We start from the raw sequence: 27,437 nt of genomic DNA, 5'->3' as shown, positions 1-27,437 counted from the left end.
AGAGAGAGAGGTCGGCTCCCCAGGAGTGCCGTGTCTGAGTTTCAGGGCTCACATCTGTTTTCTCTCCACCCCCATGCTAGGGCTCTGGAGAAAAGGGAGCAAAAGGAGAACCTGCGGTGATTGAACAGGTGAGGGGCCTGGGATTGGGAGGAAGTCGGGGAACCTGGGCTAGAATGGGGTCACACTCATTTCTCCCTCAGGGACAGCAATTTGAGGGACCTCCTGGAGCCCCAGGACCTCGAGTGAGTCACATCTGCATTCTCCACTTCCTCTTTCTCTCCAGTTGGAGTATTTGAGCCCCTGGGGTGAGGAGTTGAGATGTAATATTGCCAGGTCATTTGAAGACTATTGGACATTCGAGGCTCAGAGGATAAATCAAAATAGGGATTGGGGTATAAAGGGGGTAGATGTGGGTTAGTATATTATTAGGAATAATATAGTATATTAGTATATTATTAGGCCAGGAATGGCTCAATGGTGGGGTAGGGAGGTCGGCATGGGGTCGGGGTCAGGTAATGGGTCGGGAGTCAGCCTGGTTCAAACTTTGCATTTCTCATGACCTCTGTTCCTCTGTCCTCAACAGGGGATAGTTGGCCCCTCAGGCCCTCCTGGACCCCCAGGATTCCCTGGGGACCCTGGTCTACGGGTAAGAGACTTCCCCAGGGTATATCCTTCTGGGGGAGTGAGGTTTCAGGCTGTGGAGCTGAGGCTGAGGGCGTGAATGTCTGAACATGGGTCCGAGAGGCTGGGACTGTGGACACCATGCTGGAGCCAGCACTGAATCCTGCCGTTCCCCTCTCTCCTCATCTGTGATTGTCACTCTCGCTCCTCTTCTGTCTCTGGGGTCCTGTCTCCTGCTTTTCTCCCTCTGTCTGTCTCTGTCTCTGAGTGTTGTTCATCCCTGTTTTTCTCCCTATGTCTCTGTGTCTCTGTTTCTTTGTCTCTTTTCTGTCTGTCTCTGCCACGTTTTATGATCCTCCCTCCCCGCTCTCTCTGTCTTTCTCTTGTCTGCGCTCTGTCTTTCTGTCTCTCCCCCTCCTCCATCTTTCCGTCTGTCTGTCTCTCTCTCCTCTTTGTCTCTCCCTGCCTCCCTCTCTCCATTTCTCTGCCTCCACCCCTCTCTGTTTCTCTCCCCTTTCTTCCTCTGTCTCTCTCTGTCCCCTCTTGCCTCTCTGTGTCTCTCCCACTCCCAGGGCCCTGCTGGCCTCCCAGGAATCCCTGGCATAGATGGGATCCGGGGCCTGCCAGGCACTGTGATCATGATGCCGGTAAGAGGCAGACAGGGCGGCACAGCCTTGGGGGGTGGAGCCTCTCCTTGGGGCTCCCCTTACTACCAGTTGCTCCCTAGTTCCAGTTTGCAGGCAGCTCACTCAAAGGACCTGCAGTCTCCTTCCAACAGGCCCAGGCCCAGGCGATACTGCAGCAGGCTCAGGTGTGTGGACAACGATCAGGGACTAACAGCGGGTGGTGGGAGGACCGAGAGAATGGCAGAGATGGGGGATAATAGAGGGTTAGTCGGGAGACAGGTAGACCTTTCTCTTCCGAAGATGCCCTTGGTAGGGAGTGTGGGGGGGTCTTGCTGGAGACCTGAGGCTCTGTTTCCTTCTGTCTTTCCAGCTCTCTATGAAAGGTCCCCCTGGCCCAGTGGGGCTCACTGGACGCCCAGGCCCTGTGGTGAGTAAGGAGGCTGCATGGAGGAGGGAGATACATCAGTGGAGGGGGAACATACTCTAATCGCATTACCTCTTCTCTTCTTCCAAGGGTCTCCCTGGGTATCCAGGTCTGAAAGGAGAGATGGGAGAAATGGGGCCACAGGTGAGACTGGTGGGATTAGGACAGGATTGCATGAAGGGTCTTTCTCCAGGGAAAATGATGAAGGGGCTGGGGGTGTGTTGGCACTTATTGCCCTTCTTAGAGAATGATTTAAAACAAGTTCTTCCCCCTTTCCATTCTCTTTTAGGGTCCCCGAGGCCTTCAGGGACCTCTTGGGCCCCCTGGCCGAGAGGGCAAGATGGTGAGTGACTCCTAGGTCCTCAGGTCATCCTTTATCCGTTGTTCAACACCCAACATGAACCTGGCTTTGTGACTCCAGAGTCTGCTGCTGTCATTGGTGGGACAGGAGCAGAGGACAGAGAATGGCAGCTCCACTGAGCGTGTGACAAAAGAGTCTGGCCAGGGCACAGAGTCAAGGGGAACTTGCCAGAGGGAATGAGGTTTGAACTGAGATCCAAGGTAGAACCAGGTAAACAGGAGAGGAAGAACATTCCAAGAGGAAGGAATAGTATGTGCAAAAGAGAAGTCTGACACGTGGGAGAAATGACGAAGAAGAGAGTTCTGGATGGTTTTAAGTGCTGAGAGAAACATACAGCAGGGCAGTTAATGGAGACTGAAGAAGGGGGTTCTTAATTTTTTGTGATGATGGTAACTTGGACTAGAGAAAGGGCAATGGTTCTAAAAAAGAATGGGTAGGTTTGAGATATATTTGGAAGGTTAAATTAACACACAAAGAAGCCCCTAGCACAAGGCTCTGCACGAAGAAGATGCTCAATAAAAGGTAGTAGGTATCTTGAAGATGTCGCTTCCCCCACAGGGCCGCTCTGGAGCGGATGGGGCTCGGGGCCTCCCAGGGGACACAGGACCCAAGGTAGGTGATGTGACCAGGACTGGGATTTGGAGGGACCAGTGAGGGTCAAGGACTCAAGGCTCAGCTGGTGTCTCTTTGTGCAGGGCGATCGGGGCTTCGATGGCCTGCCAGGGTTGCCTGGTGAGAAGGGCCAAAGGGTGAGTGTGTGAGGCCTCCCCACCGCCTGATATTCATGACTCCCCCCGCAATCCCAGTGTTCGAGCCTCCTTCCCTGTGTCTGAGTCCTCCCTCACCCTTTAAGCCCCGTGTCCTTTCCGGGGGTGGGGGTGGGGGGGGGCTGGTCTCCACACCAATCTTTCCACTCTGGACTCCCTCTGTTTCCTACTCCAGGGTGACTTTGGCCATGTGGGACAACCTGGTCCTCCAGGAGAAGATGGTGAGAAGGTAGGTTTGGAAGAGAGTTAGGAGATGAGATGGTTTAGAAGCTAGAAAGCCAGAATGAGAGTCAGGGGGGAGCAGAGCATTCGAGGGGCAGATGAGGGGTGAGGCTCTGTACTGGAGGGCCAGGAGGCCCCAGTGAGGCTCCAAGAGACAGACTGGGAGCTGGGAGCTAGTACAGGTGATAGGATGTGAGACTTGGGATGGCAGGTTTGGGGTCAGGGGCCTGAATTGAATCACTTGTGCTCAGTCGGCTTGACCCTGCCCCATTCTCTGACTCTGGGATCCCCTGGAAGGGGCTGCCAGATGAGAGAAGGTGGTTCTCTGAAGGTCATACCTCCCTCCTCCCCAATGATGACGCTTTCCCACAGGGAGCAGAGGGACCTCCAGGGCCCACTGGCCAGGCTGGGGAGCCGGTGAGTATCAGGAACACCTGGACCCCTTCACTGGTGCAGGGGCCAGAAGCCAGGACTCATGGGGCCTTAGAGAGGGATGCCGGAATAACGCCCCTACTTCCTCGCAGGGTCCGCGAGGACTGATAGGCCCTAGAGGCTCCCCCGGCCCCCTGGGCCTCCCGGTGAGAATGTCGCTGTCTCTCCGCCTCGCTGCCTGTCTTCTCGCCTTTCGCCTCTGCATGTCCACTCCCGTTGCCTGGTTTCTCCTCTGCCCACTTGCCTTTCCACCTGTACCTTGCAGTGTCTCAGACGCAGGCTCCTGTGAATGTGTCTGCCCCCGTCTCACAGCCTCTCCTTTCCCAGGGCGTAGTTGGAATTGATGGTGCTCCAGGTGCCAAAGGAAATGTGGTATGTGTTCTGCCCTCTGACCCCTCATGCTTTCTGACCCTCTGAACCCATGACTGTCCCTACCCTTGTCTACTCCCATGACACCCCATTTCAGCTTCACTGACACTTTGAAACCATGGTCCCCTCCAGCTTCATGGGAACCCCACTTTCTCCCCAGGGTCCTCCAGGAGAACCAGGCCCTCCAGGACAGCAGGGAAATCCTGGGTCCCAGGTTTGAGCTCTCTTTCCCAATAACGTGGGGCGGTGATGGTCAGCCTAAGCCAGAGACCACTCCCACTGTCCCCAGCCACAGCACTCACCACCCCACCACCCCTTTCTCATGCCTTTTTTTTTTTGTCCCCAGGGACTCCCTGGCCCCCAGGGACCCATTGGCACTCCTGGGGAGAAGGTGAGTGACAGTTCTATGTGCCCACTTCCCAATGTCTTCTTGTTGCTTTCAATTCTCTCTGCAGGAAAAGCTTCCCTTCCCTTTTGTTAGCCCTGGATAACAAATGATAAATCACAACATTCCCTAAATAACCTCAGTGTTACAAAGTGTCATTGTTGGGGGAGGTAGGTTGGGAGAAATTGAAAGCCACCAAAGCTAGATCACATCAGGGGATATTGTCAGGATACAGAGCAATCCTCAGAAGCCAGTCATAGAAAGTATTACCAAGACCCGTGGGTCAGGGAAAGCCTTTTCTCTGGGGTCCTATAGTGTCAGCTTTGTTCTGCTGCATGTTTTCATCTCCCCTGGCAGACAGGCTTCCTTCTGCACATATCTTAGTCTGTCCTTACCCGAACTTTCATTTCCACATGATCTTGTGCTGCTTTGTCACCATTTCAGCCCCAGTTCCTCATGACCTTATAGTTTCTTTACCCAAATCCATCTGATCATAGTTTTTATCAGGCAGTTTTCACGAGAGAATCTGACTGGGTCAGTGGGGCCTGCCTCTGGACCTGCAAACTCTTTGCAGGACATAGCCTCATGCCCGCCAAAGCCCATCCTTCTTCAGATGAAACTGTGGGTGGGAGGTACTTTTAAAGAAAGGACTGTGGCTGGGGAGCCCTCACCCCAACACGTCTCTCACACTGTCTTTACATTCCTTTTCTCAATCCTCCCAGAGGCGGAGGGTTTCTGAGGCTCAGAGAGGGGAGGGGGTTTGGCCAGGGTCACACAGCAAGTCCGGGCAGGCTTAAGGAAAGATTTCCTAGCTCATGGGATCTGCTTGTTCTGTAACTGTGATGTTGCTGCACATCTGAATAGGGCTGTTCCCGGTGGAATGCCAGGCTCTGAGACCCTCCATCTCCTTCTCCCATTCATTATGTTTCAGGGTCCTCCTGGAAAGCCAGGAATTCCAGGCCTCACAGGAGCTGATGGCCCTCTGGTGAGAACTGGGAGCTGGAAGGGGGAGGAAAAAGAACAGGGAGGCTCGGGAATTTGGATGGTAAATGTAGGTCTCTGACAACTTAGAATGTTTTTCCCCCAGGGTCACCCAGGCCATGAGGGCCCCACAGGAGAGAAAGGGGCCCAGGTGAGTGATCTGGAGAGAGGCTGGGTAGAGGATGAGGGTTGATAGGCAAGGCCAGGAGTCTGAGACTAATGGGGAGAGAGATGAGGGCACTGAGAACACAGAAGGGAAAAGGACAGTATGGCACTAACCTTATCTTCATCTCAGGGTCCACCAGGGTCAGCAGGCCCTCTGGGCTATCCTGGACCTCGGGGCGTGAAGGTAGGTAATACTTGGGGCTTGCAAGTGGGAGTGAATCGTCAGCATTGGCTGAGGGGAACCAGCTCCGTCAGAAATGTCTGCATGAATGATGAGAGGAATCAGTCTGCCAGGCAAGGTGTAGTGGGAGCAGGGATTGGGTCCGAGTGGCAATATATGTGTGTGTTACTTGGGAGCTGAACAGCCAAAGGACAGCATTACAGTGGAGTCATTGCCTTGTAGTTGGAAACAGTTAAGCCCATTTGAGGCTGAACCCATTTCACTGGAAGCACATATGCCACATCCAAGTCCAGGTCATCACATTGTAGTTAGCAGACTACAATGAACATAGTTATGTTCAAGCCTAGAGCCACACGATCTCTAAGCACAGCAATGTGGAGACAAGCTGAGAGCCACACTGTGGCTAAATAGTGGTGTGCTGTTGACCAATGGTAGGGACGTCGGAATTCACATCTATGTGGTAGCTGAGTCCAGGTACACTGTAGCTAAATAGTACACATTACCTGTGACCTAAGAACAGAATTTGGTGGTAGCCAAGAGCCAACTCTTCACATTTTTGTGTTTTGTAGGCAAGCTCAGTTATACTGTAACCAGGGAGAAGGCTACATTGCAGCTGGCCAGAGTCCTGGGGGTGACCTAACTCAGAGTTACATTGTAGCCAGGCACCGTTATATAATTGAAGCCTTTGTTATAGCTGAGTCTAGTTACAGAGTAGCCAGTGCCAGAAAATAATTGTTGCCCAGGTCAGTTACATTGTGGTCAAGTGAATTGTCATGCTATTGTCAAAATACATAGTTAGATAGTATCCCAGTGTAACTGTAGTTTTTGAGCTCAGTTACATTGTAGCCAAGTGCAGCTATTTTTGGGGCCTAAGCCCAGAGTTTGGTATGAGCAGCATCTGGGCTTGCACTGAGCAATCTTGCTATAGCCAAGCACAGACTGGCTTTGTTGCCAGGAACAGAGTCACATTGTAGCCAGCACAATGAGGAACATTCCTTTGCCTTTAGAGTAAGGCTGGGGCCTGGAATGTTCATTCCTCTTCTCCTGCCAGAAGGAACTGTGGACACAGTGTCCCGGGAGATGGGAATTAATTACTTGGAAATTTGGCCTTCCTTGCACATCCTCATACAGATGACCTTGGGAGGCTGCCAGTGAAGAAGGAACAGGGGAAAGGCAGCTTCTTGCACATGAAATTAGCAGGCTTTGGGGAAAAATAATTTCCTCTGAGGCTGCCCCCAACCTGCTCCAGTTTAACGTCCTCTTGGGACAGTTCTGTCTGTTTGGGGGCAGAGGACCGAGTTTGGGGCCCTTCTTAAGCTGGGGAGGGAACTGAGAGCTTTTACTATTTTTCAGGGTACCTCTGGCAACCGGGGTCTTCAGGGGGAGAAAGGCGAGAAGGTGAGAAGGGAGAGGATTCCTTGGTTGGGGGAAGCCCAAATATGGGGTTCTGCCTGTGTCTCTTCCATGAAACCCTGACCTCTGGCCTGTGTACTCTCTTCCATTCAGGGAGAGGATGGCTTCCCAGGCTTCAAGGGTGATGGGGGGCTTAAAGGTGATCGGGTAAGATGATCTCCAGCTGAGGGGTCTGGTGGGTCCGGGGGACTTGAGGAAGACAGGGAGGGAGTGAGCTAGGGCTAAGACGGGAGTGACAAAGGAACTGATATCAGGGCCTCTCCTTTCTATTCCAGGGGCACCCCGGACCTCCAGGTCCCCGGGGAGAGGATGGTCCTGAAGGGCTGAAAGGGCAGGAGGGGCTGGCTGGCGAGGAGGGGCCCCCAGGCTCAGCTGGAGAGAAGGTGAATGGTCCTTGGTTGCCCCCTCTAGTCTACCCTCTAGCTTCTTATCCTGTGGTCAAGGTGTTCCCCTACCCTTTGCCTTCTGCCCTCTGCTCTTTTATCTCCAACCTCTAAAGGCTGCTTATCCTGCATGTCGTCTCCTTTAATTCCTCATCCCAACATTAAAGAGCAATTCCATGCAGATTATCTGATTTTTATCCCCATAACTGTCACATACAACAAGCATTTAACCCTCCATTTTACAGATAAGGAAACTGAGATTTGGCTTTTTTGAATGAGCTGCCCAAAGACAGGCCCTTAGCAGGCAGGAGCCATATTTGCCTGAATCTCACCCGGTTGCCTCTTCCACTATGTCCCAGCCGTCCTGCCCTTGCCTCTCTGATCTCCAGGTTGCCATTTCTGATCTTCTGATCTTTGTTCCATAATCTTTCTACAGGGCAAGCTTGGGGTGCCAGGTCTCCCAGGTTACCCAGGACGTCCAGGCCCTAAGGTAAGAAGCGAGGGGGCAAAACACGGGCAAGGGCAGGGTTCAGAGACTGATTAACATCTGGTGATCAGGATTGTGGTCTGGGGGGTGATCTATCCACCCCATGGGTCATTGATAAACAGCATAAGATATGGGCTTTGGTAACAGACATACTTGAGCTCAAATACTCATCCCTTAGCTGCTATGTGACTCTGGGCAAGTCATTTGAGCCCATTTTTTTCAGTTGCACAATGGAGATACCAGCAGTATCTATTTCATCCATTTGATTCTAATAATGATGAATTTTATGATAATAAAATTATAAGATCCTTCTTATTTGGCATTATTGAAATCGATTCAAAGTCAGTAAGAGTGAGAATCATAAAAATACGTCTTACAGATCTTGAATTAGTTATAACTGGCAATAAAATGTACTTATATAAAAATGTACATTGTTTGCCAATGTTTTGATGGATGAGGCTACTGATTAGGCATGTCTTTCTGCCAAAGCTACACCCATATTACATCACTGATGATTTATAGTTTTTGTTTATATAAAGTGGAGCAGAAACTTAAAGACACTTGGGAAGAAATCTTAGTGAAAATCCTCCCAGAGTTTCATGATTTTGCCTTCTCAATCTGGCACAGTTACCTTGCCCATGCTTAATTTGAAAGCATTTTTTTTTTTAGTGACTTCCCTTTATACTGGGTCTGCTTCATTTAATTTAGACTTGATAGATATCTTTCTTTTCCTTTCTGCATTTTATCAATTTTTGTAAACTTTCATTAAGTCACATGACTCCAATAACAAGGGCAACTGACATAAGTAGGTTTGGGAATAAACTCGAGGCACCACAGCTAAGAACTGAACTCAGCCTGTGGGAGAAGTTCATGGAAGTTGGAGCAAAGCCACCTAGCCAAGATTGGTCAGTGTATCTTGGGCATCAAGCAATGCATTATAGGAGGCATGGTGTGTCAGTTAAGTTGAAGTCAGTGTCTTAGTCAGCTTGGGCTGCTATCACAAATATACCTTAGACTGGGTGGCTTAAACAATAGAAATTTATTTCTCACAGTTTTGGAAGGCAGAAGTCTGAGTTCAGAATGCCAGCATGGTTGGGTTCTAGTGAGGGCTCTCTTTCTGATTTGTAGACGACCATCTTCTCTCTGTGTCCTCACATGGTGGAATGAGAGGAAATGAGAGAGAGAGAGAGAGAGAGAGAGAGAGATCTAGTCTCCTCCTCTTCTTTTAAAGGCAATGATCTCATTCATGAAGCCTCCACTATTGTGACTTAATTACCTCCTGAAGACCTCACCTCTAGATACCATCACACTGGAGATTAGGGCTTCAGCATGTGAATTTTGAGGGGTATACATTCAGTCCATAGCAGGTAGTAATAATTATAAATAATAACGCCGTTAGCTAACATTTCTTGAGCATTTACTAGGTACCAAGTAATGTGTAAAACACTTTGCACACATTATACTATTTAAGCCTCACCAAAACCTTGTGAGGGAAATATTGTTAGTAACCTCAGGATAAAAACAAGGAGACTGATGCTCAGAGGGTTTAGCCATTTGTCTGAGGCCACACAACTAATCCAGTGATGGATCTGGGATTTAAAACACAGTGAGGGGTGGGAGGGGACATCAGAGCCTGTGATGCCTTCCTCCAGGTGGAGGGAGGATGACACCAAGATGGACAGGACAGGGCGGACTAGAGTAGGTTAGTTAACAAACATTGCAGAAGCATCCACTATGTGCCAGGCAGTGGAGAATAAGAACAGTACATTCTAGTGGGGAAAACAGATGTTGACTAAGTAAGCAAGTGAATAAGGTTGTTTCGATACAAATATTACGGGGAAAACAAAGTAGGACGATGTGCTAGACAGAAGGTGACTTGGAGGAAGTGGTGTCAGGATGGTGTCGGAAAGCCAGGAGGTGACATCTGCCTGGTAGCTGGCTCTGTGGAGACCCAAAAGAAGAGCATTTTAGGCAGAGGATGCAGCTATGCAAAGGCCTTGGGGCAGGAGAGCGCTCGTGTCCCCTGAGCAGCGTTGAGGAGGCTGGGGTGGCTGGAATGGAATGAGCAAGGGGGAAGAGTAGGGGAGAGGAGGGCGGAGGGCTGCCCTGGAGGAGGCTGGGGCTGGAGGGACCAAAGAAGCTCTGGAATCGGTGGCCTGGAAAGGTCTGAAAGGACGGGGTGGTTGAATGAGGTGAGGGGCCAATGTTGCCCACCAGCCATTCCTCACCCCCATCTCGTCTCTTTCATTCTCTCTACTCAGGGGTCTATTGGCCTTCCCGGTCCCCTGGGACCATTGGGAGAGAAAGGGAAGCGGGTGAGTTGTGATTGAAGGGGGCAGGGAGAGACGGGCTTACCTGGGGGAGGAGCATTTGCTGCTGTGCATGAGGTGGGCCCCTGAGCATCTGTGTCTATGCCTGGAAGGACATATCTCCCATGTGCAATGCAGGACACATGCAGGTGACCCTGCCTGGCATTACAGCACATGTACATGTTTGCATGTATGTCCCATGTGCCGATTAGATGGGGTCTGTGTGCTGCAGCCTGTGGGCCTGCAACTGAGTGAACAGGGCATGTACACTGTGTGACTGTGGACATACATGTGTGTGAGGGACAGGTACACGTGTGTGAAAGGATATGATATGCCCACGTCTGTGTATTTCTGTGTACACAGAGTGACTGTATATACATGCATGCATTACTTTGCCCTGTAAATGGACATTGTGTATATACATGTGAGTGTGTATATATACTGTGTTTATCAGGACTGTGTCCTCAGATGAATCCATGCATGCATGTGTTTACATCGAGTGTACACATGTTCAAGGGACATGATGAACTCCATGATCTCCCAGTGCATGCTGCCATGGCATGCGGTCATGTGTGCATACTTTGCAGCTCTGATAAATAGGTGTCCGTGTTGGTGAACACACTTGTAGTGTGGATCCTATAGGTGCAATCATGCATGTAATTAGGTGTCTGTGATCTTTGTGTGGTTGTGTGTGTATGAAAGAAAGGCCTATTAATAGATGGTGACAGACATCTTTCTAGGTCTATGACTGGGTGCATTTGTGTGTTCATGTCATGTGTTTACACCATAACTCTCTTCTGCTTCTCCCTCACCTGATTTATTTTCCAGGGGAAGGCAGGGCAGCCAGGTCTGGAAGGAGAGCGAGGACCACCAGTAAGAACATAAAGAGCTCCCCCCACCTCACAGGGCCTTTAGGGGGCAGGGCTGGAAGCGGGGCTGTGAGAAGAAAGATGGTAGGGAAATCATGAGTGGCCAAGGAAGAGGGTTTAGGTTATTTCAGTGTACCTGGTGGAGCAAGAGGGGGACTTGATCTCACCTCCCAGGCTTCCCTACCCTGTCACTTCTAATCTTTATTTCTTTTCTTTTCAGGGCTCTCGTGGAGAAAGGGGACAACCAGGTGCCACGGGGCAACCAGGCCCCAAGGTATGGGGCTGGCCTCCCTCTAGGCAGGCCCTCTGTGCCAGGCTCACCAAGTCCTTCCCAGTCTCTCCCGGTTGAGTTTGTTCTGTGGCCTGAATCTCATTTACTCTGTCTTAGGGGGATGTGGGCCAGGACGGGGCCCCTGGGATCCCTGGAGAAAAGGTGAGTGTGTGTGTGTGTGTGTGTGTGTGTGTGTGTGTGTGTTTCTGGGTAATAGTCAAACCCAGGAGGTAGGGAGACATTATAACAGTGGAAAGAGCACAGCCTCTGAAGTCAGAGAGCCATGAATTCAAATCCCACCGTGTCCACCTACTGGCTGTATGACCTTGGGCAAATCATGTAACCTCTCTGGCCCTCAGTTTTCCCCTTATAAGATGCGAATAACCACAGTCCCCACCCAAGGGCTGCAATGGTGAATGAAATGACTTCCTGAGTGTAGAGTGCTTGGCCCCGTGCCTAGCATGCAGAAGGTGCTCAATATGTGCTAGTTCTTGTTATTGTGTGGGGCTCAGGAGGGCCAGGCAGGAGGAATGAGAAAAGACTTTTGGTTCCATTTCAGGGCCACCCAGGCCTGCAAGGACCCCCTGGATTCTCTGGGCCAAAAGGCCCACCCGTAAGTGAGCTCACCCTGATTTGGGGTGGGGGGGCTGGTGAGAGAGAAGTTGGGAGCAGAGAGGCTCCTTATCTATGCCTAAACTCTCTCTCGCCTTGTCCCCCAGGGTCCCCAGGGGAAAGACGGGCGATCTGGGCACCCTGGACAGAGAGGAGAACTGGTGAGTGGCCCCTTAGCCTATAGCCCTGTTATCTCTCCATTTCTTCTCCTCATGTGACACCTCATTTTAATTTTTCTCCCCAGGGCTTTCAAGGTCAGACAGGCCCCCCTGGACCAGTTGGTGTAGTGGGTCCTCAGGTTAGAATGAACCCCACAGGTCTCTCCAGTTTTGTACCAGTTGTGAGATATTTGGGGGGAAGTAGATCTCAGACAGACCCCCATCTCAGACCACCTCCATTCAAGATGAGCCTTTTTCCTCTCCAGGGAAAGACAGGAGAAGCAGGACCTCTGGGTGAGAGGGGGCCCCCAGGCCCCCCTGGGCCTCCTGGTGAACAAGGTCTTCCAGGCCTGGAAGGCAGAGAGGGGGCCAAGGTGAGATACTGCCCTGTGGGAGATCTCAGTGGAGTGGCCCCAAATGTCCCTCAACTGCCCCCATGCCAGCTGAAGGCTCAGAACTAGCTCCACATAGAGGGGGCCCAGACTCATGGATTGGAGGGAGACATCCCTTCTCTGGAGCCTGACCTTCCTCCTCTGCACCTCCTGCAGGGGGAGCTGGGGCCACTGGGACCCCTTGGGAAGGAAGGGCCACCCGGACCCAGGGGCTTCCCTGGTCCCCAAGGAGCCCCTGGGGAACCTGTGAGTATCCTTTGGAGCCCCTCGTGTGTGTGTCTGGCTGGGCGGCGAAGCAGAGAAGGAAATGGGGAGCTCAGGGCAGGGACATGGCAATGGCATCCTTGTTGGGGATGCCATGAAAGTAAGGAATGGCGGCAGGAGGGGCTGGAGGAGACTGACCCCTGAACCTAAGTGCCAGGAAGGAGGTGGGAACTGTGAGCCCCCCAGGTTGAAGACCTGGGGGCACCCATAGGGGTCTCTTGACTGTGAATCATTTCCTCCTTCAGGGACCTACTGGTTTGAAGGGGGACAAGGGCCCTCCAGGCTCCATCGGGGCCAATGTAAGTGCAACCCCATCTGCTGGGTGGGGGGCATGGTGGAGGGACCTTGGGTATCTGGGAAGCTGGGCATTGTCAGGTCACTATTCTGGGAGTTGGATAGGCCTGGGTCGCATCCAGCTCTGCCACTCACTGGCTGGGCAGTCATGTCACTCTGTGAGCCTCAGTTTCCTCTTCTGTAACACAGCCCATCTCATAAATTATTAAATATCTTGATGAGATGATTTGTCTGACACATGCTTACTTCTGTGTCACACATAAACATAGAAAAACCTTTTTCCTAGAGTTTACGTTCTGGTCAGGGAGACAAGAAACCAGGGGTGATGAATGCCTCGAAACAAAGGAGCAGAGAGTGGGGACAGAGAAGAGCGGTAGAAATAGACTGGTCAAGGGAGGCCTCCTGAGAAAGTGGCATTTGAGCTGAGACCTGAGTTGGTGAGGGAGGAGCCATGTGGTTGTCTCAGGGAACAGCATTCCAGGCAGAGGGAACAGCATGTGCAAAGGCCCTGAGGCTGGACCTGAGGGCCTGGTGCGTTGGAGGAAACAGCGAGGAGACCCATGTGGCTGGAGGGCAAGGAGGGGTGGGGGGGCAGGTCACGCAGGACCCAGAGGGCTGCCAGGAGGCCTTCTCTTTGTCTTGGAGTGAGGAGGGAGTCCAGGAGGGCTGTGGGCGGAGGAGGCACTGCCCTTACTCAGGTGTCCACAGCGCCTTCTGCCTGCTGTGTGGGGAAGATAGGATTCGTGCAGGGAATCACTCAACCTCGGTGCCTGGAGGCTTGAAAACCCTCCAGATATGAGAACTACTACTATTCCTATTTTTTCCTGACCCCTCACCCCTGTTTTCAGGGCTCCCCTGGGGAGCGTGGCCCTCTGGGCCCAGCAGGAGGCATTGGGCTTCCTGGCCAAAGTGGAAGCCAAGGCCCTGTGGGCCCTGCGGGTGAGAAGGGGGCCCCGGTAAGTACTCCGCCCACCCCACTCTTCAGGCATCATCAGGACCCTGCCCTCCACATCCCAGGACTCCACTCCTGCCCTGGCCCCTGATGAACCCCCTTCCACTCCCTCATCAGGGTGAACGTGGCTCCCCTGGCCCTACTGGCCAAGATGGGATCCCAGGACCCCTGGGGCCTCCAGGGCCCCCGGGAGCTGTAGGACCTTCTGGCGAGGAAGGGGACAAGGTGAGAGTTCATGGAGAGGGGCTGGGGAAGGCTGGGGGTGGGGAGCCCGGGTCCTTCCTCATCCTGTTTCCTCTGCAGGGGGAAGTGGGAGCCCCTGGTCACAAGGGGAGCAAGGGCGATAAGGGAGATGCGGTGAGTGGGCGGAGCCCAGTAAGGGAGTGGTCCTCAGGGAGGAGAGAGGGAGGTGGAGGAGGGGAGGAGAGGTCATGGAGCTTTCTACCTTCCCGAGTCCCATCTTAACACCTGCGAGTAACAGAAGCCACTCAAGCTACTTGGAATGAAGGGGCCAACAGAGTCGCTAGGGCCCCAGGAGAATGGGGAGGGTGGTGAGGTGGTTATTCTGCTCTCCTTTCCCTTGGTGGCACATCATTCTCTCTGGCTGTGACTCTGCATGGCTCTGAGGCATTGCATCCCCAGCTTCTCTTCTCCTGGCATCAGCGAGCTAGCTCAGTCCGTGGGTGCTTGTGAGATGTCTGGAGAAAAATCCTGATGGGCCAAGCTTAGGAAGTCTGTGTCTGATTCCATCAGCTGGTGGCTAGGAAGACAGGGTTGGGGGTTGTGCGTGCAATTGTCGCTTCCTGGTGTGGGGAGTGAACAGTTGGCAGTGATTGACATCTCTAGTGCCACGCTGCCCCCAATCTTGAACTTGAGGGATTTTTCAACTCTATTTCCTCCCCAGGGCCCACCTGGACCAACAGGGATACGGGGTCCTGCGGGACACCCAGGCTCCCCGGTAGGTGCTCCCAGTTTTGTGACCAACCCCTGGATCCCTGATGGGAAGGGACAGTGTCCTAACCTGGCCTCAGGCCCAAACTCAATTCCAACCTTGATTACTCCTCCACACTGACACCCAGTATGAACTCATCCCAGAATCTGACTCAATCCCAACCTCAGCCTCAACCCTGAACTCCAATTCAGCCCTAATCTTAACCCTGTTTGTGACCTTAACCTCAATTCCAACTCAAATCTTATCTTCAAATTCCACATTTGCCGAACCCTGACCCAGTCCTACCCTTAACCCCAGCCCTGATCCACCCTCCAATGCTGACCCCAAACCTGAGCTCAGACTCTGAATCTGACGTTGGCCCCGAGCTCAAACTCAATCCTAAATTCCATCTTGACCCCATGTAACCCTACTCATGACCTTGACCTCAACCTGAACCTGACTCATCACCCAATGCCCATCTCAAAACTTTGACAGAACCCTTGACTTCATTCCCCAACTCTGACTCTTAACCCATACTCCCAACTCCAAACCCAACCCTGACTCTCCCCAAACTTAATCCCAACCCTGACTCCAACTATTAACCTCAGACCTGGCTTTGACCCTGAGCCTACTCCTAACCATTGATCTGGACCCTAACTATGCCCTACCCTATTCTTTCTCCCAGGGAGCAGATGGGGCTCAGGGACGCCGGGGACCCCCGGGCCTCTTTGGGCAGAAAGGTGATGATGGAGTGAGAGGCTTCGTGGGGGTGATTGGCCCCCCTGGCCTGCAGGTGGGTGTTTGAGTTTGGGGGTACGACCTCTGGTTCCCCCCACTCTGTGCCCCAATCTTGGTTCTTTGTTCTACAGGGACTGCCAGGCCCTCCTGGAGAAAAGGGGGAAGTTGGAGATGTGGGCTCCATGGTATGGACAACGAGGGGCACGGTGGGGGGAGGGGAGTGACAGGGTGGGGGGTGCCCATAAGATTGATGAGGGATGTCACAGGGCACATTGTCATTTTAAGGATCATGTAGGTCACCAGCATCAAGGGTGATGTTTGTGGTTACTGGAGCCTTTGGGGAGCATGGGGGTCACTGGATGCCATTCTAACTGTCCCACAGGGCCCCCATGGAGCTCCAGGTCCTCGAGGTCCCCATGGCCCCAGCGGATCAGAGGTGAGGACTCTGGTGGTGGGGGGTCACCCCGGATGCTTCAGAGGTGAGGAATCCATTTCCCAAGAAGGGGAGGATGGGATCCCATAGTCCCCATTCCATCCCTTGCTGTCTCTCCAGGGCTCTCCAGGGCTGCCCGGAGGAGTCGGTCAGCCAGGTGCTGTGGGTGAGAAGGTGAGAGGAGGAGGGCAGGGGACTGCGCGGGGTGCGGGAGGCACAAGTCCCAATCGGGGGTGGCTGTTCTGGGGATCCTCTCCTCGTCTGACAGGATGGGACCTCTTCTTACCCTCGCTTTGTCTCCTGCAGGGTGAACCAGGGGAGGCTGGAGACACAGGACCCTCAGGAGCCCCAGGCATCCCTGTGAGTAACTGTGTCCTGTGCCCCTGCACCCATCCCAGGGAACCCCTGACTCCTTGGCACCTCGGGCCACCGTGACCTCTGGGCAGTCCTAGGTCACCCACTGACCCAGCACCTATGCACTTCCTGGGTTATCTTGATGACATAACCTTAGAAGGTGTCAGGGCTGCTACATAGTTCTCCAGGTCATGCACTGCACAAGAGTGTGGGACCAAGGGAGTAATGGGGGCTCAGATCCAACATGAATCCTGGCTTGGGATGAGCTGCCCACAGGGGTCCCTTTTACTAATTCACTCAAGGGTGCCACATGGACTAGACCAACCTTGCCCATGACCATCCTGATCCCTGATCCTATAAGCCCTAGATCCCTTTGACTTCTAACCCTTGGGCACTCTAGGCTACCCTGGCCCCTGACCCCAGTAAAGTCCCAGATTACCCAGATTCCTAAGTCTAGTCAAGGTGCTAACCTTGACCCCTAGAGAGTCCAGGCTCTTCTGACTTCTGACCTCTCTTTCTACAAAGGGGCCCAAGGGGGAAATTGGTGAAAAGGGAGACACTGGCCCATCTGGGGCTGCTGGACCCCCAGGCAAGAAGGGCCCTCCTGGAGAAGATGGAGCCAAAGGGAACGTGGTGAGTCCTGGGGAAGGCGGAGGCAGAGGTGAGGAGGGGCGCTCATGCCCACTCACACCTGCTCTCCAGCTTCCAGTCAGGGGTCCTGTCTTCCAGTGTGCTGACTCTGTGAATGACCCAGAACATGGCTGAATGAATGAATAGCTGACTGGTTGATTGATTGATTGAATGAGTCAATCAACATGAACATACAGTGGTTACACATCATCGTAGGGCGTAAAACCTGCTTCCACATGGAATAACTCTAACATGATGGGAAGGCCAAGGTGGAGAATGGTGCTGATATGGGATTTGCCATCAGGCGGAGGCTGAGCCCTTCCTAGCACAGCGACGGGGCTTGGGGTTGAGGGGTGCAGTGAGGAGCTCCAGAGTCTCTGGGGCCTTGATTTGGACCTCTCCACCCCACCACCTGCTGTGTCCCTCTCTGAGGGTCAGTCCTATCTGTGAGTCTGTGAGTCCCAAGCTGGGAGGCTGCCGGGAGGATGAAGTGAGATGATGCGTGTAACGTTCTTAGCTTAGTGCCTGCAGGCATTAAACACTAGATGTCCTCTCTACCAGGGTGGAGATTTTGTGTTTTATTCATCATGTATCCTCAGCGATCAGAGCTGTGCCTGGACATCATTCATTTGTTAAATGAATTAATGAATGCTCAAAAATTCTGAGATGTGATTATTCATCGTTCTGTATTTCAGGGCCCCACGGGGCTTCCAGGAGATCTAGGACCCCCTGGAGATCCTGGTGTTTCGGTGGGTATAAACCTCCTTCCCCCACCAAGCCCAGCATGTGCCCTAATTCTGTTCCCATCTTCCTACCCCTCATAGACCTGGTCAAGGTTTTGGGAGCAAATAACCCTCATTATCCTTTAAGCTTCACTCTCAAATTCCCATGTGACCTTATGACCTCTCCCAACTCTGTCCACCCCTCCCTGCAGGGTCTAGATGGTTCCCCAGGGGAGAAAGGAGCCCCTGGTGATGTTGGGGGACCGGTGAGTGGGGAAACAGAGGATGTGCGGGTGAATTGGGGGGCGGCAGAAAAGTGGCTTAATGAGGTACCCAGGGTCCCTGTACGTGTGCCTGCTTTGCCTCTCTGGGGCCTCACCCTGAGCAAGAGAAGCTTAAGGGGGGGAGGTGGGAGATGGCCGGTGCTGGAGCACTGTTCGGGGGAGGAAGTCTTTGGTTCAAAGGCATCCTGAAACCGTCACGCTCCACCAACCTGTTATAATCTCCACAGGGTCCACCTGGCGCTTCTGGGGAACCCGGCCCCCCTGGGCCCCCTGGCAAGAGGGTGAGTGATGACCTGCCCCCTGGCTGTCCCGGCTCCAGCCTTGTCCCACTCACCCCCAAAGGCACCCATCACCCCCAAAGGGCCTCACTCTCTCCCACAGGCCCTCAATTACCCCCACAGGCCCTCACTCACCCCTACAGGCCCTCATTCACCCCCACAGGCCCTCACTTACCCTCATGGGCCCCCCCTCACCCCCATAGGCACCCATCACCCCTACAGACTTCCTCTAACTCTCTCTCCTTACTCAGGGTCCTTCCGGCCACATGGGTCGAGAAGGCAGAGAAGGGGAAAAAGGTGCCAAGGTGAGTGCCCCTGCCCAGGGAGGGGTCCCTGCCCTGATCCTTTAGCCAACAGTTGGGTCATCAGAATGGGGAGGAGGCCTGTGACCATCACAGATGCCTCAATTCCCTCCCTGTCCCTGATGGTTCTTGGCTAGGGAGTCAGGAAGCAGGTACCCCCTGACCTTCTCTGCTTCCTCCCTTGCCCCTGTCCATTTTAGGGCGAGCCAGGTCCTGATGGGCCCCCAGGGAGGACAGGCCCAGTGGGGGCACGAGGGCCTCCTGGGCATGTTGGGCCTGAGGGTCTTCGAGGGGTCCCTGGCCCTGCGGTGAGTGGGGCAGGAACAGGGATGGATCAGGCCCTTGCCTTAGAGCTTCTCATCACGAGGGGGAGGGGCTAACCCTGGTGGGGGGGGTAGGGGCATCCACACTGGGTTCTGGTGGGGTGCAATCCCCCCATGTTCTGTTTCACCCCAGGGTGAACCAGGCCTCCTGGGACCTCCTGGACAGATGGGCCCTCCTGGCCCCCTGGTAAGAGACTTCTTTTTCCCTGAGGTCCTGGCACTAAGAACCACACTGGGCACCCAGTGGCTGTCTAGTGACTATGGGCGCTGATGGTCAGGCTGACCCCTCGCTGACTGTCTGATGGTCCACCCTGACCATGTATACCAACCATCTATTCTGACCACTCATCTTGATGGTCTATGCTGACCCTCCATCTTGATTGTTTAACCATAGTGACCCTCTATCATAAGCCAACTGACCGTCGATCTTGATAGTCTACGCTGACTACCCATTCAGATCTTGACCCAATCTCATGCCAACCCCTTCACTGTCCTTTGTCATCCCTCCTCTCTCCTGACAGTCTCCATGATCGCATTCCTGGTAATCCCCTTCTAAATCTGGGTGATCCCTCCATCACCCATGTAGACCTTGAGATTTCCTGTGTGAGACTCACTGACTGATGCAGCCTCTCTTTCCAGGGGCCCTCTGGCCTTCCAGGGCTGAAGGGAGATGCTGGCCTCAAGGGGGAAAAGGTAAGGGTATTTCCTTCCATCATTTCCCTCCCACACTGGCCTCTATCTCCTCCCTGGCCAGAGGGCTTGGAAATTGGGGTCTCCTCTGCTCCCAAACTCCTTACCCCCAAGTTCTAGGAGAAAAACTCCCAGCAGCCCTCCCTGCTTTCCCTACACATACCGCTTTTGTTCCCCAGGGCCACATTGGATTGATCGGCCTCATTGGCCCCCCTGGGGAGGCTGGTGAGAAAGGGGATCAGGGCTTGCCAGGCGTGCAGGGCCCTCCTGGCCCCAAGGGAGAACCTGTGAGTGTGTGTCTTGCCCCAAGTGGGAAAAATGTGTTCAAAGGAGGGGGTGGGGTGGGGAGGCAGAGATGGGCGTGTTCGGAGACTGTGGGGGTTAGGGAAGCCTGGGTCTGGAATGACAGGGGTTGTGTCTGGGGAAATGGGCACTCTGTCTGGGGACTTGCAGGTTGGAGGTTCTGTCTGGAGGTTTGGGGTCTTGAAAGGGCTGGAGGTTTGTCTGGACAATATGGATGAACCTCATCAATGATGATCCTGATCTCTTTTCTCCAGGGTCCCCCTGGTCCCATTGGCTCTCTGGGCCACCCAGGGTCCCCAGGTGTGGCGGTGAGTAGGAGGGGTCTGTTGGGTGGGGGTCACTGTGGTGGGCCAGCCAGGACTCTAGCTCTCTCTGTCTCTGTACCACAGGGCCCTCTGGGACCAAAGGGCTCAAAGGGGTCCCCGGTGAGTACTTCCGGCTCCCCTGGGCTCCCACATTTCAGCTCCCTGCTCCCCTCCACTGTACCAGAACCCTTAACGTATTTGCATTCATTCATTTATTTAGTCATCAATCACGTATTCAACAGATTTTATTCGACACTTACTATTGTACTTTATCAAATCTAAGATGCCATCTATTGTAAGATGCACCATTATTTTATAAATTGCTATGAAAAAAAACAATTCTGCCAAGTAAACTATGACTTGCCAAAGATGTTAAGATGCTGATTTCAGAGATATTAAAATGTGGAAGGAAATGTATTTATGCTTGGTGCAGGAAATTGCATGTCCTTCCCCCGGGGCTCTGCATGTGTGTGCATGTGTGCATGTGTTGGCAGGAAGGGGGTCTCCATAGACAGAGTTCACTCTCAAGTGACTTCTCCCTACAGGGATCCCTCGGCCCCCGTGGAGACGCTGGACCTCCAGGCCCCCCAGGTCCTCCAGTAAGTTCCCCAGGGACTAGGTTGGATCCCCAGGGCCAAGAACCAGATGTTCAGGAGACACAGGTGGGGAGGGAGGGGCTTTGAAAGCGGAAGAGGAATCTGGACTCTGTGTGTGTGAGGGTGGGGGTTAGGGGGACACCCATGGGGGTGCTGACGGAGCTTTGTCTCCACCGCATCTCCCTCACCCCGTCTCTCCCTCTCTGTCCCTGTCTCTCTCTCTCCATCTCTTCCACCTCTCCTGGCCTTTCTCTGTCTCTCAAACACTTGTTCTGCTATTTCATTGTCTGTTCTCATTTCCTGCTTGCTGCCTCTGTCTCTGTCTCCATCTCTGTCTCTCTGTGTCTCTGTGTCTGTCTGTCTGTCTTTCTCTCCCTCTCTCATTTTCTTTGCCTGACCCTGTAATTCTCTCTCTTTTATTGTCTTTCTACTCCTATGTCTTCCTATCTTTGAGTCTTTCTATCTCTCTCCTTCCTGTGTGTCTCTCTCTGTTTGTTTTCCCCTGTCCCTGACCTTGTTTGTATCTCTTCCTTGCCTTTCTCATCCTCCCCACCCCTGTCTCTTTGCCTCCCATGTCTCTCACCTCTGCCTGTCTCTCTGTCTCTTCCTCCCTGGTCTCTGTTCTCCATCCCCAACACTGCTCAGGGTCCCTCTGCGGAGCTACATGGGTTGCGCCGGCGCCGGCGCTCGGTACCGGGCCCGGGGTCGCTGGAGGGCGGCCTGGAGGAGGTACTGGCCTCTCTCACATCGCTGAGCTTCGAGCTGGAGCAGCTGCGGCGCCCTCCCGGCACTGCCCAGCGCCCCGGCCTCATGTGCGGCGAGCTACACCGCAACCACCCCGACCTGCCAGATGGTGAGATCCGGTCGTTCCCCGGGCGGGTGGGGAGCTGTGGGGTCTCGTCCCTGCTCACCTGCCCCCATGACTCTGCGGCAGGGGAATACTGGATTGACCCCAACCAGGGCTGCCCGCAGGACGCCCTCAGGGTTTTCTGCAACTTCACGGCCGGAGGAGAGACCTGCCTCTACCCTGACAAGAAGTTCGAGACCGTGAGTGCCACTGGGGGCGCGGACGTTGGTGGACGGAGGAACGGAGCTCTGGACCCTGTTCCATTCTCCCACCGCCGCAGGAAAGGCTGTCCCCATACCAGGCTGTGTCGAGGACCTTATCCTTCCTTCAACCAACATTTATTGAGCACCTAGTGTATGCCAAGTGCTGGGGCTACCGCAGAAAATCTAAAGAAAAAAAAAATCTCTGCTTTTATGCAGTTCACCTTCTATGAGGAAGACAAACAAGAAAAGCTAGTAAAGAAATTTCAAATGGTGGAGAATCTTTAAATGTGCTTATGTGTGCCACGCTTGTTCTAAGCACTTAGATGCAGTAACTTACTGAGCTGTAATCATCTGATGTGGTAGTTCTGTCGTCATCCCCCAGACAGAGAAACTGAGGCGCAGAGAGGTGACAAGATTACCTATGGCCGTCTGGCTCCGGAGTCCCAGGCCTTAACCACATGACTCCATTGCCCCTTGATCTGCTAAGCTGTAGGCCTGCGGGATCACTGCCCTCCAGGCTTTGGGCGGGGAGGCGAGACCACCTGATCCTCCAGAAATCCTGGGGCTCTCCATCAGGGAGCTCCGAGCCTAACCGCCCCTTACACCAAGCACCAGGTTTGGCGGCGGAGGGCAGCGGATGAGGGGCACCAGCTCTGGACCACCTGGATTGGAATCCGGGTCTGCCGCCTCAGTGTTTTCACCTGTAGAATGGGGTGGGTATCGGCCCCATAGGGTGGCTGTGCATTCATGGTACCAGTGCACCTGTCAGGAAACACCAATTAGGCACTGACTGTGTGCTAATACTGCTATTGCAGGTCAAACACGTGGCCAGCCCAGGGCCTGCAAACGTGCACAGTCATGTTTTCCTGAGGTATTGATATTTTTGACTCATCAGAGTGCTGGTTTAGTGGATGCTCAGATCCCCGACATACAGGGGCTGGAGTGCAGCACTTGATCTCTGAATGGTTGTTGATCTCGCACCAGCTCACCTTCCTCCTCCAAGAGAAGTGAGGAACATTCTAGGTTTGGGTTCCCCAGACACAGACCCTGAGACAAGGATCTGAGGGCAAGTCATTAATTTAGGTGATCCCGGGAGGCACCAGGAAGGGAGAGGGGGATGTGAGAGGGGTTGGGGGAGGCAGTCAGTGTCGTTAAAATGTCACCATTGGGCACCCAAGGCTTGGTTCCGTGGAGGACTTCCGGAAGACAGTGTGGAGCGACCACCTAGAAGTTGTCCCACTGGCGGAGAGGGAGCTGGGGCATTTATCCACCAACTCTTGTCAGTTATTGGTTGAAGGCTGTCTCAGACAGTGGGGCCCCTCCCCTTGGGCCTGCTCTGTGCACCTGCCAAGCCCACTCCCATGGCCAGACAACAGCCTGAGAATCCCGGATATTCACAGTTTGCAGCCTTCCGTGTGGGGAGGTAATTGTGAAAAGGACATGGTGGACACTCAGGGCACCTCCCACTGATCCTCCCTTCTTCCCCCAGGTAAAACTGGCCTCCTGGTCCAGGGAGAAGCCAGGAAGCTGGTACAGCACATTCCGTCGAGGGAAGAAGGTGAGTTGCCAAAGGCTGAAGTGGTAGATAGTGTGAAAAGTTGTGGGAACCAGCATGAGGAGTTGGGAGAGGGGGTCTGAGGGGTGAGAGGAACAGGACAGACTTGCCTCTGCCTTCCTGGTGATCGCAGGTTGGGGAAGAGAGAATGAGTGGGGCAGTATCCAGTGTGTGATGGAGGAAGTTCAGCTGAGGCCTCAAGAATGAGATGGATTAGCAAGTTCGGGAGGACAAGGAAAAGCGTTGCAGGCAGAGGGAGCAGTATGTGCAAAGGCCCAGAGTCAAGAGAGAGTCTGGTGAATTTAAAGAAGAAAAAGCCACTTGCTCTGCTTTAGAGAGTGTGAGGGGGAATGTGGTTGGAGAAGAGGCTAGGGAGGTAGGTGAGGGCTAGGCCCATCTCCTCTTGAAGACCTGTGAGCAGTAGGGAACCATGAAGTGTGTTTAAGTGAGAGAGGGACCCAAATCAAATCTCTGTGTTAGAAAAATGCCTCTGGGGCTGGTGGTGGTAGTGGTGAGACTGGGGGCTGGGAGACCAGAGACAGACAGATGTGTCGATCAAAGAGAGTGAGGAGGTGGTCCAGGCTGGAGTTGGTGATATGGAGATGGAGAGGAGAGTGTGACTTAGAACAATATCAAAGAGGACAAATCAATAGGACCTAGTAATTGATGAGACTGAGACGAGGGAGGAGACGGGGATGATGCCCAGGTTCTCGGCTCGGGGGACTGGTGTTTGGTGAGATTCTGAGACATGTAAATGAGAAGAAGAGCAGGTTTAAGGGGTGGAAGTGTCTTGGATTCAGTTCAGGACTGATTTATGTAACATATATGTATATGCTAAGCACTTGGAATATAGCAGCCAATTAAACACAGTTCCTGACTTCATGACATTAATATTCTACTGGGAATGTAACCAAGGAAACAGACAGACCAAGGAAACAAATAAAGCTATAATATAATGTGAGGAGGTATCTTGATTTGGAGTCCCCCCAAACAGACCCTGAGGCAAAGATTCAATTGCAAGTAGTTTATTTGGGAGGCGATCCCAGAAAACATCAGGTGGGTAATGTGGAAACGAGACAGGGAAGAGAAGGGAGCCAAAAGGACGCATGACCAAGTACGTTGTCTCAAGCCAGCGATGTGTTAATAATATATTTTATTAGCCCAATATATCCAAAATTTTGGCACGTCAGTGTAAAGATTATAGAGGCATTTTGCATTTTTTTTTCATACAAATTCTTCAGAGCCTTGTATATATTTTACACTTACAGGACATGGTAATCTGGATGCTAAATTTCATTGCAAATACTTGATCTATACTTAGATTTTATAAAACCTGCAGCTGGAAAAGTAGATTTGCATACTCACTTTGTTCCAAACCTAAGTATTCTGATAACTAGATGGAGGCTAAATTATGAGTTATGAATGAAAGTAAAAAATTTAAATTAAACAATTAAATACAAAACTAAAATGAAACCAAGTTTTAAAAAAAGTTTCTCAGTCTCGTTGGCCACACTTGAAGTGCTCAGTAACCACACGTGCCCATGGCTCACGAGAGAACGGGGGGAGGCTGGGTGAATGAGGCACCCCCCGCCTCCTGCTTTGTCCCACCCTCAGTTCTCCTACGTGGATGCTGACGGGTCCCCGGTGAACGTGGTCCAGCTGACCTTCCTGAAGTTGCTGAGCGCCACAGCTCGCCAGAGCTTCATCTACTCCTGCCAGAACTCGGCCGCCTGGCTGGACGAAGCGGCAGGCGACTATGGCCGCTCCCTTCGTTTCCTTGGGGCCAATGGGGAGGAGCTGTCCTTCAACCAGACAGCTGCAGCCACCGTCACCGTTCCCTACGATGGCTGCCGGGTAAGGGCGAGGGGCAGGGTCTGACTGGAGCCGGGAGGGGAGGCCTCGAATGCCCAACTCACTATCTGTTACTTCCTGTTGTCAGCTCCGGAAGGGACAGACGAAGACCCTCTTGGAGTTCAGCTCTTCCCAAGTAGGGTTTCTGCCCCTGTTGGATGTGGCGGCCACTGACTTTGGCCAGACGAACCAGAAGTTTGGGTTTGAACTGGGCCCTGTGTGCTTTAGCAGCTGAGAGTCTCGGGGGTGGGAGGGACAATGACAGAGCCCCAGAGAGGGCACATTTGGTGCTGAGGCTTTGAAGCCACCATATTTATCGTCTCCTGTGACTGTGGAGCCAGGGGAGAGTCTGGTCGTCATGGTCCAACAATATTCCTTCTCCATTCCAGGGCGCTGAGGGCTGGACTTTCCTGGCCCAAGAGTCCAGCCTCCCCCACCGCAGCCCTGCTGGAATTATTGTAGTCTGGCTCTTTTTCCCCTCCATGCCCACTCAACTCCCAGCTCCCACCCCTTCTCCCCCTTGCCATGAACTTCTAACTCAGCTGACGAATGCCCCCACATGCCCTCCTTCCCCTCCTCAGTCAGTGCCCCAGACACCCTTTGGTGCTACCCTTCCCAATAGTTAAGCACTGGACATCTCCTGATCCCAGGCTGGGACCCCTTCGCTCATTCCTATTTTAGGTGGGTTCAGAGTGAAGGAATAGAAGTCAGACTACAGAGGGAAGTCAGACTTCCCTGGACTGAGCCGAGTGCTCTTTTTGCTGCCTCGGCCCAGCTCTGAATACTGACCCCCTCATGTCTCCCCAAATGCACCTTGCCATGCCAGATGGTTTGGGGACCAAGATGTAGGGGGTAAATCAGGATCCTAATGGTGCTGCCCTATTTATACCTGGGTCTGTATTAAAAGGGAAAATCCCCTCTGTTGTATATTTAATCTGCTTCCTCCTTAGGGAAGACTGGGACATGATAAGAGAGATTCTAGCATGATCCTCCCCCATCCCCCGAGCCATAGGGCATAATTGGCATCTCAAGTCTGAGAATAAACCAGTAAACTGTGTCCCTGACTGTGTCTTTCATTTGGTGCTGGCTATATCTTTTTTAGGGCCTGGCTCTTGTCTCACCTGAGGTATCTGCCACCACCTATCTTAATTGTGTCTCTTAGATGGCTTTAAGGGGGTGGGGGAACTCAATTATAAGGGGACTCGCTAGAGGTGATGGACCTGTTTATTAACTCAGGCCCCTAGAGGAAAAGTTAAAAATAGCCAGATCTCTAAGAGAGTAGATCTTAACTGTTCTTACCACACACACGAACACACACACACACACACACACACACACACACACACACACACACACAATGATAATTACATTATGTGATACAGGTGTTAGCTAATTTTGCAATAGATAAGTGGATCAAATCAACACATTGTACACTTAGACTTACATATGTTTTATATATATGTCAATTATATCTCAGTAAAGCTGGAAAAATTATGAACCCATTAGGAAGATATCAAATTTTAAAAAAAGGAAAAGAGGGGGGGAGGGAAGGAAGGAAAAAAAGAAACAGCCAGATTTCCATGTTGATCTTGATTAGCCACCGACTGAGCTTAGGGGATGTATCAAGAGATGACATGGATGTGGTTTTAGTTTGAGAGGAGATGACTAGATGTCAAAGGTCTGGGTGGTAAATTGGGGGATGAGTTGAGGGTGAAGAGAATTGAGTTAGGAGTGAAGCCTTGAAGTGAGTTGAGGGTTGAGTGTTAGAGCTTGGATGAGTTTCATTGAAAATGAGTTGAAGATGCATTCAGCTGGAAGTAGGTTTGAGGTGAGTGGAGTGTGGGGTTGTGAATTAATGATGGGATCTGTTGAGTTGGGAGTTGGATTGAGGTACAGGTTTGGGATTGGATGTCGGGTTGAATTGAATGAGAGTTGATTTGAGACATAAGATGAATTGAGTAGAGGTAAGTAGTGTTTGCTATGAATAGGGGTGAGAATTGGCAGTTTGGTCAGTTAAGATTGGATCAGTTAATACAGCTGAAACTTATTAGATTTCATTAACCGATGTCATCATAAATAAATAAACAAACAAAAAATAAATAAATTAAAGAATGAAAAAAAAATCCTCCCCCCTCCCTCCCCCAAAATGATTGG

At 52.5% G+C, this 27,437-nt stretch overlaps 1 protein-coding gene across 1 annotated transcript in view; it reads left to right on the top strand.

Moving 5' to 3' along the window:
- The window catches only part of COL5A3 (collagen type V alpha 3 chain), a 32,682-nt gene extending 6,342 nt beyond the window's left edge, over nt 1-26,340 (top strand). Inside the window, exons 9-67 of the mRNA XM_023523398.1 lie at nt 81-128; nt 201-242; nt 584-646; nt 1,194-1,268; nt 1,349-1,432; nt 1,618-1,674; nt 1,762-1,815; nt 1,961-2,014; nt 2,591-2,644; nt 2,728-2,781; nt 2,975-3,028; nt 3,394-3,438; nt 3,546-3,599; nt 3,781-3,825; nt 3,983-4,036; nt 4,169-4,213; nt 5,139-5,192; nt 5,295-5,339; nt 5,484-5,537; nt 6,888-6,932; nt 7,041-7,094; nt 7,223-7,330; nt 7,767-7,820; nt 10,079-10,132; nt 10,955-10,999; nt 11,216-11,269; nt 11,384-11,428; nt 11,826-11,879; nt 11,986-12,039; nt 12,123-12,176; nt 12,303-12,410; nt 12,585-12,674; nt 12,938-12,991; nt 13,835-13,942; nt 14,056-14,163; nt 14,242-14,295; nt 14,843-14,896; nt 15,555-15,662; nt 15,739-15,792; nt 15,990-16,043; nt 16,161-16,214; nt 16,347-16,400; nt 16,920-17,027; nt 17,720-17,773; nt 17,959-18,012; nt 18,258-18,311; nt 18,560-18,613; nt 18,811-18,918; nt 19,067-19,120; nt 19,573-19,626; nt 19,803-19,910; nt 20,181-20,234; nt 20,316-20,351; nt 20,777-20,830; nt 21,473-21,680; nt 21,762-21,874; nt 23,367-23,435; nt 25,047-25,286; nt 25,372-26,340. Of these exons, the coding sequence (XP_023379166.1) occupies nt 81-128; nt 201-242; nt 584-646; nt 1,194-1,268; nt 1,349-1,432; nt 1,618-1,674; nt 1,762-1,815; nt 1,961-2,014; nt 2,591-2,644; nt 2,728-2,781; nt 2,975-3,028; nt 3,394-3,438; nt 3,546-3,599; nt 3,781-3,825; nt 3,983-4,036; nt 4,169-4,213; nt 5,139-5,192; nt 5,295-5,339; nt 5,484-5,537; nt 6,888-6,932; nt 7,041-7,094; nt 7,223-7,330; nt 7,767-7,820; nt 10,079-10,132; nt 10,955-10,999; nt 11,216-11,269; nt 11,384-11,428; nt 11,826-11,879; nt 11,986-12,039; nt 12,123-12,176; nt 12,303-12,410; nt 12,585-12,674; nt 12,938-12,991; nt 13,835-13,942; nt 14,056-14,163; nt 14,242-14,295; nt 14,843-14,896; nt 15,555-15,662; nt 15,739-15,792; nt 15,990-16,043; nt 16,161-16,214; nt 16,347-16,400; nt 16,920-17,027; nt 17,720-17,773; nt 17,959-18,012; nt 18,258-18,311; nt 18,560-18,613; nt 18,811-18,918; nt 19,067-19,120; nt 19,573-19,626; nt 19,803-19,910; nt 20,181-20,234; nt 20,316-20,351; nt 20,777-20,830; nt 21,473-21,680; nt 21,762-21,874; nt 23,367-23,435; nt 25,047-25,286; nt 25,372-25,518 (4,125 nt within the window). The 3' untranslated portion in view covers nt 25,519-26,340. The remainder of the gene's footprint in view (nt 1-80; nt 129-200; nt 243-583; nt 647-1,193; nt 1,269-1,348; nt 1,433-1,617; nt 1,675-1,761; nt 1,816-1,960; nt 2,015-2,590; nt 2,645-2,727; nt 2,782-2,974; nt 3,029-3,393; nt 3,439-3,545; nt 3,600-3,780; nt 3,826-3,982; nt 4,037-4,168; nt 4,214-5,138; nt 5,193-5,294; nt 5,340-5,483; nt 5,538-6,887; nt 6,933-7,040; nt 7,095-7,222; nt 7,331-7,766; nt 7,821-10,078; nt 10,133-10,954; nt 11,000-11,215; nt 11,270-11,383; nt 11,429-11,825; nt 11,880-11,985; nt 12,040-12,122; nt 12,177-12,302; nt 12,411-12,584; nt 12,675-12,937; nt 12,992-13,834; nt 13,943-14,055; nt 14,164-14,241; nt 14,296-14,842; nt 14,897-15,554; nt 15,663-15,738; nt 15,793-15,989; nt 16,044-16,160; nt 16,215-16,346; nt 16,401-16,919; nt 17,028-17,719; nt 17,774-17,958; nt 18,013-18,257; nt 18,312-18,559; nt 18,614-18,810; nt 18,919-19,066; nt 19,121-19,572; nt 19,627-19,802; nt 19,911-20,180; nt 20,235-20,315; nt 20,352-20,776; nt 20,831-21,472; nt 21,681-21,761; nt 21,875-23,366; nt 23,436-25,046; nt 25,287-25,371) is intronic.
- Nucleotides 26,341-27,437: the final 1,097 nt, after the last annotated feature.

Source organism: Pteropus vampyrus, unplaced genomic scaffold, assembly GCF_000151845.1.
Source record: "Pteropus vampyrus isolate Shadow unplaced genomic scaffold, Pvam_2.0 Scaffold391, whole genome shotgun sequence".
Taxonomy (NCBI): Eukaryota; Metazoa; Chordata; class Mammalia; order Chiroptera; family Pteropodidae; genus Pteropus; species Pteropus vampyrus.
This window is presented reverse-complemented; position numbering and strand designations above follow the sequence as displayed.